The sequence below is a fragment of the Bos grunniens genome, chromosome 11 (assembly GCF_055505025.1).
Source record: "Bos grunniens cultivar Pamir isolate PY7600 chromosome 11, Bosgru_T2T1.0, whole genome shotgun sequence".
Taxonomy (NCBI): Eukaryota; Metazoa; Chordata; class Mammalia; order Artiodactyla; family Bovidae; genus Bos; species Bos grunniens.
Window position 1 is genome coordinate 46,477,684 of NC_141175.1, and position 14,868 is coordinate 46,492,551.

General features: G+C 35.0%; 1 protein-coding gene across 31 annotated transcripts in view; it reads right to left on the bottom strand.

Moving 5' to 3' along the window:
* The window catches only part of EHBP1 (EH domain binding protein 1), a 580,191-nt gene that overhangs the window by 182,704 nt on the left and 382,619 nt on the right, over positions 1–14,868 (bottom strand). For 16 of the 31 annotated variants that reach the window (XM_086326384.1, XM_086326385.1, XM_086326386.1 and 13 more), the window contains 3 exons: positions 7,282–7,386; positions 6,509–6,631; positions 2,770–3,010 (listed from right to left, as the gene is read on the bottom strand). In XM_086326384.1, the coding sequence (XP_086182510.1) occupies positions 2,770–3,010; positions 6,509–6,631; positions 7,282–7,386 (469 nt within the window). The remainder of the gene's footprint in view (positions 1–2,769; positions 3,011–6,508; positions 6,632–7,281; positions 7,387–14,868) is intronic. The other 15 variants (XM_086326398.1, XM_086326394.1, XM_086326393.1 and 12 more) reach the window with 1 other exon arrangement.

The window sequence follows — 14,868 nt, forward strand, 5'->3', positions numbered from 1 at the left end:
ATTTACACATGTTTTTCTGTTTCCCTCATCTTCTTTCCTCTCCTTTGGGAACTTCAGTTACACTTATGTTAGGCTAATTGAAGTTGCCCACTGATCCTCTGTTCATTTTTTTTCCCTTTATGTTTTAATCTGGAGAGTTTCTATTGCTAAGTATTTAGGTTCACTAATACTTTCTTCTGCAGTATCTAACATGGGATTAATCCTATCCAGTGTATTTTTCATCAGATTTTGTATATTTCCTCTTTATAAACTGAACCTGAATTTACTTTTTGTATTCCATGCTCATAATTTCTTCCACCTTCTTGAATATCTGGAGTATATTTATATAATAGTTAAACTACCACATTTGTCTATTAATTTCATCATCTGAACCATTTCTGCATCCATATTTAAGGACTGAGTTTCCTCCTTATTGGTAGTCAGAACTTCCTGCTTCTTTCCACGCCTGATCAATTTTTGATTGCCTGTCAGACATCGTGAATTTTGTGTTGGATGCTGAATTTTTTGGCATTCTTTTTAATATAATATTTTTGGGCTCCGTGTGGGATACAATTATGTGAAATTATTCTGATTCTTTTGAGATTTGCTTTTAAACTTCGTTGGGAAAGCCTACAACAGCCTTTAGTCAAGGGTTAATTTAGTCCCACTATTGGGACAATACTTTTCTGTGGACTCAACTCGATGTCCCAAATGTTAGGATGTCTTTTCTCTCTGGCTGGTGGAAATCCAAACCACTCTTGATCCTGAGTGAACCCCAGGATTGTTCTGTCTAATCCTTTGTTCTCAGTAACTTCCTCATATGTGTACTCTGATTGTGAAGTCAAAGTCTGACTCTTTGTGACCCCACAGACTGTAGCCCAACAGGCTCCTCTGTCCGTGGAATTCTCCAGGACAGAATACTGCAGTGGGTAGCCGTTCCCTTCTCCAGGGGATCTTCCCAACCCAGGGATCGAACCGGGGTCTCCTGTGTTGCAGGCAGATTTTTTACTGTCTGAGCCACCAGGGAAGCCCTATACTCTGATTAGTACTCAGTTAAAGACTCAAGAGAAGGCAATGGCACCCCACTCCGGTACTCTTGCCTGGAAAATCCCATGGATGGAGGAGCCTGGTAGGCTGCAGTCCATGGGGTCGCTAAGAGTCAAGACACGACTGAGCAACTTCACTTTTACTTTTCACTTTCATGCATTGGAGAAGGAAATGGCAACCCACTCCAGTGTTCTTGCCTGGAGAATCCCAGGGACGGGGGAGCCTGGTAGGCTGCCATCTATGGGGTGGCACAGAGTCGGACACGATTGAAGTGACAGCAGCAGCAGCAAAGACTCAAGAGAAACTTTCTACAGATTGCTGAAACTCTTTATGAGTAGCTTTCTCCTCTCTGATACTCTGTACACAAATTCTAGCTACCTCGTACCTTCAAAGTCCAAACTGCCTCCTCAGCACAGGGAGATTCTGGAGTGTTTGGGTTCTCTCTCCCTGAACTGCACTTGGAAATACTCTCCCATTAATAAAGCTTGGACCACTGTAGTGTCCACATTCCTTGTTTCTGCTCTCTCAGGGGTCCTGTGCAATTTTATGTCCGAAAACTGTTGTTTTATACATTTTATTCAGTTTTTTAGTTATGTAAGACAAGAAGCTATAAATACTCCATGCTACTCCATTATGGCTAAAAGTTTTATTGGTGCTTTTCAAACATACTCAGGGCCACAGTGTGCAGCCACATGGGTTGCAGTGTACAATTCCAGAATACGATGTGAATGCACTCTTCTATTCCTAATCTGGATTTGAGTAAAATGGAAGCCCTAATCACACTATTTATATATTGAGCCTGTGGTCAATAAACCTCTCTTTTAGGTAGAAATAATAATGCAAAAGCAGATAATTCTGAATTTATAAATGTCATGATCTCATTGCTTGGCATTTGAATAAATCTTCTCACCAAATCTTTATCAGAAATAATTACTTGGCTCCCACAATAGACCCATAACATAACTGAAGTGTAATGCCTTCAAGAATCAACTAAAAACACTTATGTACCATTTATAACATAGTTGCTTGGGAAGATACAGTTGGAATTCTAACCAGAGACTCCAGAAACATACTTCCTTCATTTGTTAGTTTAAGATGCATACATAATCATGTGAAAGAGGGTGAAAGAATGAGGGTCAAGATTATAAAAATTTAGATTTGGGATGAGACAGATACTAACTTATAAACTGTATATTAACGTAGGGACAGAACCCTTTTTGGGTTTCCCTGATGGCTTACCAGTAAAGAATTTGTCTGCTAATGCAGGAGACATGGATTTAGTCCCTGGGTTGGGAAGATCCCTGGAGAAGGAAATGGCAACCCATTCCAGTATTCTTGCCTGGGAAATCCTATGGACAAAGGACTCTGGTGGGCTACAGTCTATTGGATTCCAAAGAGTTGGACATGACTTAGTGACTAAACAGAGGCAGCAGCAGCAGACCTCTTTTTACCCAACTAAAGGTACATTAGGGCTTCCCAACTGGCTCAGTGGTAAAGAATCCACCTGCCAAGGCAGGAGATGCGGGTTCAATCTGTGGGTCAGGAAGACCCTTTGGAGGAGGAAATGGCAACCCACTCCAGAATTCTTGCCACGATAATCCCCTGGGCAGAAGAGCCTGTGGACTATACAGTCCATGAGGTCGTAAAGAGTTAGACATGACTGAGCACACATGCACACAAAGATATATTACAGAAAGACCTCTTTAGTTAAAATATGATGATTGCAAAATGAAATGTACTTACTCATCCAACTCTTCTTCTTCAGCTTTAGAGCTATCAGCATAGAGATACTTGCTCATGTCCACTGGTCTTATATTTTTTCTTTTTGTAGACTGGGGTGGAGAATCCTTTACAGTTACAAAGGTTTCTGGCTCATCAAATGGGTTCAAATACTGTGGAGTCTGTACCTCTTTAAAGGGATTATAGCTATTACTATAAAAGGATTCTTCTGGTTTTTTAGGTGAAATTGTTTCAGTGATTTGTTCTAGAAAACAATAGCAAAAGATGAATTAAATTAATACTACCTGATACTTGCTTATATATTTAGTCTTCAAAAATATTCGAATTAATACTCTATGAGGTTGAAAGAGTGCAAATCAATAATATGTTTTAGAGGGGCTAAGTTCAAAAGATGTGATATCTAAGATTTTTGTCTACTTCTCTAGGTGCTCTCTGAAATAGCATCTTTGAATTGTTAATGCTCTTAGCATCTCTTCTAAATTGACATTATGGTATGCTGATTTTGGAAATTTGAACCTTCTTAGAGGTACAATATCTATTGTTGCTTATTTTATTTCACTATACTAAGTTGTCCCACCCCAAACTGATATATAAAAATTTCTGCTTTTAAAAAAAACATAAAATGAACTTAATTTTGGAATGGTCTCTAGTAGTTACACAAGCAGAGATCACTTAGGAATCTGAAAATTCATTCTGGAATATATCAAAAATACACCATATGTCACTGAATTTGTTTTTGTGAAGTCGTCAAAGACCAGGTTTCTGTATACTATAAGACCTTAAATCTTTACAGCTTTTAATGGGCCTTTTCAACATAATTCATATTCAGTCAATACTTTATATAATAACATAAAGGAATAACAAGACTTAAAAGTTGAAAGAGCTACATTAAAATCATACTGAGCAGATAGATGTGTTCCACTAAATTCTAAATTTTACTACAAATTTCAATTTGAAAACAAAGGTACTCTTAAAAATAAAATTCTGACTTCACAGCACAAAAAGCACTATGATAGTATTATGTCCTTCAAAAATACTTATGGAGTACTTAGTACCAGCATTTTGCTTTTATGTTTATTAATATTTTAAAACAAAAGCAGGGAGAGCTTCACAGCAGTTCAGTGGTTAGTACTCTGTGCTTTCACTGTCATGGGCCTGGGTCCAATCCCTGGTTAGGGAACTAAGATCCCATAAGCTGCATAGCGTGGCCCCCCACCAAAAAAAAAAAAAAATACACCCCAAACTGGAATGTATAATAAAACTGTTTAAAATTTAGATTTTAATGATATAAACACTTCCCTAAATTGGAAAAAAGTTTCAGAGAGCTGATAATCACAGAACAGTTCAAAAGTAATTTTAATTATGCCATGCAACTCTAACAAAATATTTCTAGGAGAAGAAGGCAGAAAATTGGTTATTAAAATATTCAAGAAAAATAATTGTTTCATAAGTGACATTTCAAACAATATAATCCAATTAACATAAAAATCTCTTCATTGACATATATATATGATTTTCATATTTTAGAGTCAAACTACTTTTACTTATACTTTATACATTAGTCCAGAAAAATTATTTTGTCTTTATATTGAAAAGATAACTAAAACAAACAACTCTAAATTGAAATTCTATACACCATGGTGAAGCAATCATAAAGTATTGAACAGAATTCATAAAATCATAATAAATCAACAGTGAAATGAATTTAAAAACAGCCTAAGGTAGAGAAGAGACTCAGTAACTGTATCTTTAGTAACACCAGGATAATACTCAAACACCACTATAACCTTTATACTAATCTAAATGAAGCATTTTCTTTTCTCTGAGCGTAGAAGAGACTGAAGAGTTTTTTTGCCCACTCAATTTTTTATTAACAAAATAGACAAAAGCTGTTTAATGGAAATACCATTTTTATTTTTACTTTCAGGTAAAGGATTACAAAAATTGATCCAAGCAAGTTCATAAGTTATAAAACCAAAAGCAAGAAAGTACTCAAACTATAGAGCAAGATTTAAAGATGATAGAATAGCAACAAAGGAGAGTTTAAGATGAGATTATTTCATTTAAAGGATAACATACATTTTAAAATGACTTTCTAAACAGGTCACTGAAGCACAGACTGTCATGAATCTAAAAGGAGAAATAAAACTATAAAAGCAAAACAAAAAAAAAACAAATATCTAAACAACCACAACACATTTTTTTCTTTCCTAACTACTTGCATTACTTGAGAATGCATGTTTTTAATCATAAAAATTAATAATAAATTATTTCAAGAAAAATGAGTATTCTTCTCATAGAAAATACTTATTCTAAAGTCTTCAAGAAGTGTTTATTTAAAGAAAATATTGGCTGTCAAGTTTATTCTTAGCTCTATAGGCATAATTAAAGATTCTGAATCAGGCTCTCTTAACCTTTCCAAAATAGAGATACAATATATACATTATGTAGTACTCTTTTCTATACCTTGGAAACAGACACACATATGTTTTTTAAAAATTACTTATTTAATTTTAAAATGAAAAGCTCAAATACTCCTATCTCAAAATATTTTGGTAATTTTTTTTAACTCAGTGTATTCAGACATATATACTATGTTATTAAGGAGCTTTGTGGTCAAAAAAAGACACTTGATTAGTAATCTTAGCTCCAACTCCACCTCCATTTACCTGAAGTTCTTATTCAAATCACTTAATTCCTCTGGGCCTCAGCTCCCTAATCTGTGAAAAGAGGCTGCTGAACCAGATTACTTCTAAGATGTATTATAATCATTAAGATTTCAAATACTTTAATATAAAATTAGTCACAAAAAAATACAATCTCAGTAATCTAAACTTACTAATTTAGAATTTGGTAAGAAGGGAGAAAGTAAAGGAAGGAGAAGAAGAAGAAGTAGATTATGAAATGATATTGCTCTAATACAGTGAATCCTTAAATTGAAATCGTATTTTCACCATGATCGGCAGTAGCAAAATTCTTTAAAGCTCATGAGGATGTCATAAAAGCAGTCTAAAACATGCAAACAGGGGTTACCCATTCTTGCATTTACTTTGAGCAAACAGATTTTAATTAAACAAAGGTCTTATTTCTTTAAAGCTCTTTTCTAAGCTTTAATAGTTTGAAACTACTTGATAAGAAAAATGACTAAGGAAAAAAAAACCTTGGTTTTATTTCTTCTATATATGTTGTATATATGACAGGAGTAGCTCTTAATCTTTTCTTCTGTTCTGTGACATTCACATGCACAATTTAATTTTTGTTACTGAGAATAATTCCCAGCTAGAGACAGGGAATTAGGGGTGGAGAGGCTCATCAGACTGAGGTGTGAGGGTGGAGAAGCCATATAAAGAGAGAGGCCACCTCCATCATCCTAATATGGGTATTTCCCACAACCTGATCTTGCTTGGTAAGGCCAAAATAATGAGACTTTACTGTATGCCAGCTAAGTAAAATACTGTTATATCTAATATTAGAGCTTTCCTATTTGACCAAACTAATACAGAGTTAAAAAAAAATAAGCCCCAAGTAAATGTCTATGTAGGCTTTCTTTTTTCTTTAAAAATAGTTCAATAGAAGCTATCCAGAATTGCTAATCAATTGCAAGTGGTATTGAATAAATAATAGTCATTATAAACAAAATTTATAAGTCTTTAAAACAAAACAAAAAAATCTCTTTCTGTCCTTACAAATCATGAGAACTTGACTAAATAAAGACTTCAAAAGTAAAGAAAAAATGTGCTACCTTCTGAATCAGGATCTCCAAACGGGTTTAATTCTGCTACATCAGGATCACCAAATGGATTTAAATTCACAGTGGCCAAGTCCTTTTCTGCTTCATCCAAAAAGTTAAGTTTGTTGATAAGCTCTGAAAATAAACACATGTGTCAGTTCACTGTGGTTACATAGAGTTAAGCATAATTATCATTCATTCATGAAACATTTCAAACTGTAAAAATTTACACTAATAATACCTGCAAATAATAAGACATAGCATTTTACCAATGAAAGAATGCCATTCAAGTATTTTGTAGCATACCAACATATTCGAATAAAATAAAACAGACATATGCATATGAATTTGAAAATAACAGAAAATAGAGAAACTCATCTCAATCTTACTTGATTCAATAAAAAAGTACTAACATATATTGAGAAAAAACGTCTTTCACTCCTAAATTAATGAATAATTCAAACTGATGTAATATAAGCAAATATTTCTAAAACAATGTTGTTACAATATATAAGCTAACTCAAGAAATATGTCATATGACCAATTATTATCTTATAAGATATTTTAAAATCACTGCCTATCATCCTGATACGGGTTTTGCTAAAGATGGTAAGTTCTGTTATGCTGTTGCCTGTTGGTGCACTACAAATTACCAAAGAAAATTTATTAAAGGAAATGCACAAAGACAAAACTGACAGCTAAGTACAGACAGAAAGTCAAGAGGTAGCAGGTCACAGTAAATACAGGCAATCAGAAGCAGAAAGAAAGGAAGAAAGCTCTTAGACCTTCAGAGGAACTGGCTGATTTAGCTGAAGGCATATTTGCTTGCTTTATGCAGTCATCTTGATCTTCATCTAAGCTGCTCAGAGCATTCAATTGGTTTACAATTTCTGTAAACAGAAGCCAGTCAAGACAAATGTAAGGAAAGGTCACTTAATTAAAGAGTCATAGAAGCATGCTGTTACTCAAAAAGACAAAGAGAGGGGATATTTGGTTAATCAAAAGAATACAGTCCGAGGATGTTATTTTGATAAACTATAACAGATGTATTTAACTGAAAGTGATGCTGTACTCATATTTAAAATAGAGAACATTTTTGTTAAAATTTATATTAGTACTATTAACTAGGTTAACAAATACAAAACAAAGATAATAACCCATTGGCTTTCATATTCTACATTTGTAAAATAGGGCTTTAAATGAATGCATTAAAAATAGAAAAGAAAAATTTTCATCAGATACCATAGAAAATATGTGCTATTTGTTTTATAGTATTCTAAATTTAAATTAAAGGATTTAAGAATATATCTACATGAATCATGAACATAATAAGCACTTGTTAATATTCTAGAATGTTAAAAATCAGCACAAAATAACAAAAGCAGGCAATAGCTATTTTCTACTCCTGCTTTCTAGGGAATTTGTGCTTTTAAGGGAACTCCTGAGTATTTGCTTCAGGATATCTTATTTAGCCAGTAAGAGACAGAATAAAAAAGACAGGAACAGACAGCAAAATATTAAAATAAAAATTCATTCTGTGCATAAATAGAATTTTAAAAATTGAGTCATACACGTTTTGGACAACTCCAAATATGTGAAATTATGATTCACTGGGTGAAAATTAGCTTGGAATAAAATATTAAGAACCTACTAGAGTATTCTAGTTAATCCTTGCTATTTCCAAAGTTAAAACTTGGCAATAACTTAGGCATTAGGACAAACCAAACAGATCCAGATCATTCAGTGGAAAATAAAATGGTTAGAAATAGAAAACAGTCACAAATTCAGCATTAAAATGCTGTTCTTTAACACGCAAATCTAGAGTCTAAATTTTATTTGAACCACATAATATAAATACATGGTTGTAATAAGGTTGTCTTCATCCAATCATTTGTTGTTGAACAAATAAATACTTATTTATCACTCTGAGCCAAGTACCATGTTTGGAACATAAGAATGAAAAAAATATCAGGCACAGTTTTGCCCTCATGGAATTTACCATTGATAAAGAAAGAAATTAACACTGAAAAAGACCATAAACGACTACTAGAAAAACCGACAAACTTATTCTTTTCCCTTGTCTGAATGAGAAATATATTTTGTATGAATAAAACTGCCTGAGATAGTCAATCATAGAAAATAAAAAAGAGTAAACAGAATTAATACTAACTGGACTCTTAGTCTGTGAATAATATGAGCTAAATAATCAGTTTTTATAAAGTATCTTCTTCCATTTTATCCTTCCAATAGTTTAAATCTCATTCTGACTCAAATTAACCTAGCAAATTCCTTAATAGGAAGAATTCATTCTTAAATTAGATTTTTTACCCCAAACTACTAGTTACTGTGACTTTGCAATTTTCAAGGAAGTGTAATAGGAGAATCTATGCTATGTGACTACAAGTGCATGACTGACTTTTTTTCATTCATTACTAGTTTTGTATTTTTAAAAGTTTGCAGATATTTATTTTTAACTTAAAAAAACATGAAAAAAACAAATATTAATAACATTAGTTAACAGCAGTTAACCTCTATTAAGAAGTAGAAAGGGCTCTGCATATGTTATTAGTTGATTCTCAAGAATATCCTGAGGTATTATTACTAATAGTCACATTTTATCATGTATATTAGTATCATTTATTTGCACTGTATTCCCAGATGTGCAATTACTGGTTAAAATATTTTAAAATAATGCTCAAAGATTTGTACTTTCTTTACACATTTTATTTAATATTCTTAGATATATTTTCAATGACAGTAGAAATAATTTATTCAAACACCTTATAAAAGGGGCAATATACGGAATACTAAAGAAACATTAAATTTGGTCCTTACCTTCAAAACATTATTATTGTTCCATTATACACTTTTATGTACAATATGGACATTCATTTAAATACTATCAAAGTGACTATCACATGACTAAATTATTTACATTATAATTTTTCTGAATGTTCAGAATATTTCCTTCTCCTCATCATGCTTTTGGTGATATCTAAAACCACTGATTAAAAAAATCTAAAACCACTGATAAAAAATAAAGTAAAACCACTAAGAGCCACTCCCTCATTAACTAACCCAAAGTAACTACTTATTTCCATTCTCATCTCTGATGATAAATTGTCCTTCCTATCCTAGCTTTCCTTATTTATCCATATCTTAAATAAATCCTTACTTAACACCTAGATCCTCTGCTTCTAGAATTCATTCACAAAGTGATCCAGATCATAAAAAGAAGCAATCTCCAAAGACATACCATTTATCTACATAATAAACATTTCTCAAGTACCTATTATACTTTGGAGAGGCAGATAGATAAGTAAGGCAATATATGATAAATATATGTTATAATTGAGACATGCATCGTAGGCTAAGTGAAACTGGAAGAGAGGCGTATAACTCAGGCTGAGGTTGGCAAGGCTTCCTGGAGTTATTGAGTGAAAATAAGACAAATAGATATCAATGTTATTATTAAAAGAGAAAGAGGAGGGCCTTCCACAACGATGCAAGGGAAGCAAATGAGAATATGATATACCTGAGGAACAGCAAGTTGCTTGGGGGTTAAGATGCCAGGGATGGGGAATGGAATGAGATGAGGTTGGCCAATGTGGTGTCATGAAGGTTACAGTGACCAAAATGAAGAATGTGAAGTTTACTCTGAAAGCTCTGAGAAGCCACTGTAAGATCAAACGCATATTTTAGAAACATCCATTCCAGGAGCAACATGGTAGCAACAACTGAATAAAACAGGATAGGAAGATAAAAGATGAGCAGTTCAGCATCACCATTTCATGAAGGGAGGGACTTAGTAAATATTTGCTAATTAAAGAATAAATTAAGACGAAAGTTTTGAAGGTTTTAATTTGACATGGGGGGTGGGGAAAGGAATCTTGGATACCTGCCAAGTTTCTGTCTTGGGTGACTGTGTGGACATTAGTTCTAGAACTATAGAGGGGGCTATTCAGTTTGGCCATACCAAGCTACAGTTGCCTGTGAAACTTATGAAAATAAGTCAATTGGTATTTGCATATGCCGATGCAGAGCCTAAAATACAAATTTTGTTATATATTTCTCCTTTAAAAAAAAAGTACTTTTCTGTTACTTCCAAATTTCTTGCAGTCAATATGTTTTACATGTATAATCAGAAAAACAGAAGTTAAAACTTTAAAAGGAGGTTCACAACACAAATTCCCAGAATTTTTTTATGTGGGACACTTTCCTAGTAATATACCACCCTGATCAAAAAAATTCCCTGGCCCAATGTATTTATATATTTTATTATTTATTAAAGATTTATTTCACCAAAAGTCTATACGTTGGAAAATGTTATTTAATAATGATATGTAATAGCACAAATATAATTTCTACCTACCCTAGCACTACTGAAATTGAGCAATAAACCTATAGTGCAGTATTAAGTCATCGGTAACAGTGTGTCCATCTAGACTTGTTTCATATTGGTGAGAATAAGAAGGCAAACTAAATTAGGGGCAAGCAATCGAAGCACAGGGTCAAGTAATTTGAGACTCTTCTTTATTGTTAGGAAGGCAAAAGAAGATAGAAATTGACCATGAGAGATTATCACACTGGACCAAAACAGGGGGATGGAAGTACTGTCACAAAGAATAGGTGGGTTTTTCTTTTTAAGAAAGACTGTAGTGGAGTTAAAAGGGCCAGTGTGGGGGTGGGGTGGGGGCTACCTAGAGCTACAACATACCTACAAATCTTGTAGCATCCTCATTCTTCCCTCCAAAGTATAGGATTCAGTACAGGCATATCTCATTTTAAGATAGTAACACTGCAACCTCTTGACATAGATCAAGTTTCCAAGGATGTCACTTTTCTCATAGGCTTTAAGCCCATAAATATTTGATTTATGGATATAACTAATATGTTTAATAATGTGATTTTCAATCCCATTAGCAGATCATATTGCAAATGAATGAATGAATAAACTGAATGAAAGTCCTAATACTAGCCATAATTTTTATAAAGGCAGAAAAACATACACCTTATTTTTAAATTTTGGCAATTGTGTTTTTAATCTAGTGTTTATCTTATATCTATCCATATATCTACATGTGTATGTATTATGTATCTATGTACAACACATTTCATTTATCTCTAGAAACGTTAGTTTTAGCTACCAACCTAAAATTTGGTGGCTTAAAACAAATTATCATCTCTCACAGTTCTGTGGATTGACTGGACTCAGCCGAGTGGCTCATTGCAGTTAGAGAGTGGCTTGGGATTAAATCACCAAAACACTGAACTGGGCTGGATGTCTAAAACTGTTTCTTCAAACGCATGTTTGGTGTTTCAGCTGAGAGGCTGGAACAACTGAAGACTGTTCAGGCATCTCTCTCTCCTCCCCACCCCCCACTGTAAACAGCTGTCAATATGGGTATTTTGGGGTTTCCTTTCAACACAGCAATCCCGGGTAGCGGGACATTTTATATGGCATCTGGTATCTCCCACAAAATGCACTACAAGGGGCTCAGGTAGAAGCTACAACTTAGCTTTGGAAGTTACAGAATGTCACTTCCTCACTGCATTCTATTGATTAAAAGTGATTTATGGAACCAGCCCAGAAGACAGGGAGGGGGCTACAAAAGGGCATGAATACTGGGAGGTCCGTTTCACTCACTGGAGGACAATCTTTGAAGACTAGCTACCACACAGTAGACCAATAAATGAGAAAGTTGAAATCATTCATTTTCTTACTAATCTAATGAATTTATTATAATTCTCACATTACCTTCCAGCATTTTACTCATGCACATATATGAAAGGTATAAATCTTAAAATGTACAGTTCAATGAATTTTGACAAATGTATATACATCCATGTGACACAAGAGGCAGAGTACTACACCACCACCAAATTCCCACTAATTCTGTCATGCCTCTTTTCAGACAATCTCCAAATACACTAGCTGACACTATGCTAATATTTTTAACACCAGATTAGTTTTGCCTCTTCCAGAACATCATGTAAATGGAATCATACAGTACATAAATTCAGTTCAGTCACTAGTTGTGTCTGATTCTTTGCAACCACATGGACTGCAGCACACCAGGCCTCCCTGTACATCACCAACTCCCGGAGTTGACTCAAACTCATTTCCATTGAGTTGGTGATGCCATACAACCATCTCATCCTCTGTCGTTCCCTTCTCCTCCTGACTTCAATCTTTCCCAGCATTAGGGTCTTTTCAAATGAGTTAGTTCTTCACATCAGGCGGCCAGAGTATTGGAGTTTCAGCTTCAACATTAGTCCTTCCAATGAACACCCAGAATTGATTTCCTTTAGGATGGACTGGCTGGATCTCCTTGCAGTTCAAGGGACTCTCAAGAGTCTTCTCCAACACCACAGTTCAAAAGCATCAATTCTTCAGCGCTCAGCTTTCTTTATAGTTCAACTCTCACATCCATACATGACCACTGGAAAAACCATAGTCTTGACTAGATGGACTTTTGTTGGCAAAGTAATGTCTCTGCTTTTCAATATGCTGTCTAGGTTGGTCATAACTTTCCTTCCAAGGAGCAAGCGTCTTTTAATTTCATGGCTGCAGGCACCATCTGCACTGATTTTGGAGCCCCCAAAAATAAAGTCAGCCACTGTTTCCCCATCTATTTGCCATGAAGTGATGAGACCGGATGCCATAATCTTAGTTTTCTGAATGTTGAGCTTTAAGCCAACTTTTTCACACTCCTCTTTCACTTTCATCAAGAGGCTCTTTAGTTCTTCTTCGCTTTCTACCATAAGGGTGGTGTCATCTGCATATCTGAGGTTACCGATATTTCTCCCAGCAATCTTGATTCTAGCTTGTACTTCATCCAGCCCAGTGTTTCTCATGATGTACTCTGCATATAAGTTAAATAAGCAGGGTGACAATATACGGCCTTGACATACTCCTTTCCCTATTTGGAACCAGTCTGTTGTTCCATGTCCAGTTCTAACATTGCTTCCTGACCTGCATACAGATTTCTCAGGAGGCAGGTGAGGTGGTCTGGTATTCCCATCTCTTTCAGAATTTTCCACAATTTGTGGTGATCCACACAGTCAAAGACTTTGACATAGTCAAAAAGTAGAAACAGATGTTTTTCTGAATCTCTTTTGCTTTTTTGATAATCCAGGGAATGTTGTTAATTTGATCTCTGGTTCCTCTGCCTTTTCTAAAACCAGCTTGAACATCTGCAAGTTCACAGTTCATGGACTGTTGAAGCCTGGCTTGCAGATTTTTGAGCATTACTTTACTAGCGTGTGAGATGAGTGCAATTGTGCGGTAGTCTGAGCATTCTTTGGCATTGCCTTTCTTTGGGATTGGAATAAAAACTGACCTTTTCCAGTCCTGTGGCCACTGCTGAGTTTTCCAAACTTGCTGGTTATTGAGTACAGCACTTTCACAGCACCATCTTTTAGGATTTGAAATAGCTCAACTGGAATTCCATCACCTCCACTAGCTTTGTTCGTGTGATGCTTCCTAAGGCCCACTTGACATCACATTCCAGGATGTCTGGCTCTAGGTGAGTGATCACACCATCATGATTATCTGGGTGTGAAGATCTTTTTTGTATAGTTCTTCTGTGTATTCTTGCCACCTCTTCTTAATATCTTCTGCTTCTGTTAGGTCCATACCATTTCTGTCCTTTATCAAGCCCATCTTTCCATGAAATGTTGCCTTGGTATCTCTAATTTTCTTGAAGAGATCTCTAGTCTTTCCCATTCTATTGTTTTCCTCTATTTCTTTGCACTGATCACTGAGGAAGGTTTTCTTATCTCTCCTTGCAATTCTTTGGAACTGTGCATTCAAATGGGTGTATCTTTCCTTTTCTCCTTTGCTTTTCACTTCTCTTCTATTCACAGCTATTTGTAAGGCCTCCTCAGACAGCCATTTTGCTTTTTTGCATTTCTTTCTCTTGGGCATGGTCTTGATCCCTCCCTCCTGTACCAACCTCTATCCACAGTTCATCAGGCAATCTATCAGATCTAATCCCTTGAATCTATTTCTCACTTCCACTGTATAATCCTAAGGGATTTGACTTAGGTCACACCTGAATGGTCTAGTGGTTTTCCCCACTTTCTTCAATTTAAGTCTGAATTTGGCAACAAGGTTTCACGATCTGAGCCACAGTCAGCTCTGAGTCTTGTTTTTGCTGACTGTATAGAGCTTCTCCATCTTTGGCTGCAAAGAATATAATCAATCTGATTTTGGTATTGACCATCTGGTAACGTCCATGTGTAGAGTCTTCTCTTGTGTTGTTGGAAAAGGGCGTTTGCTATGACCAGGTCGCCATTAACCCCACCATAGAGCAGCCAGAACTTAAACAGGACTAGGAAATAGACTCTTGGCGGGCACAAACAGAACC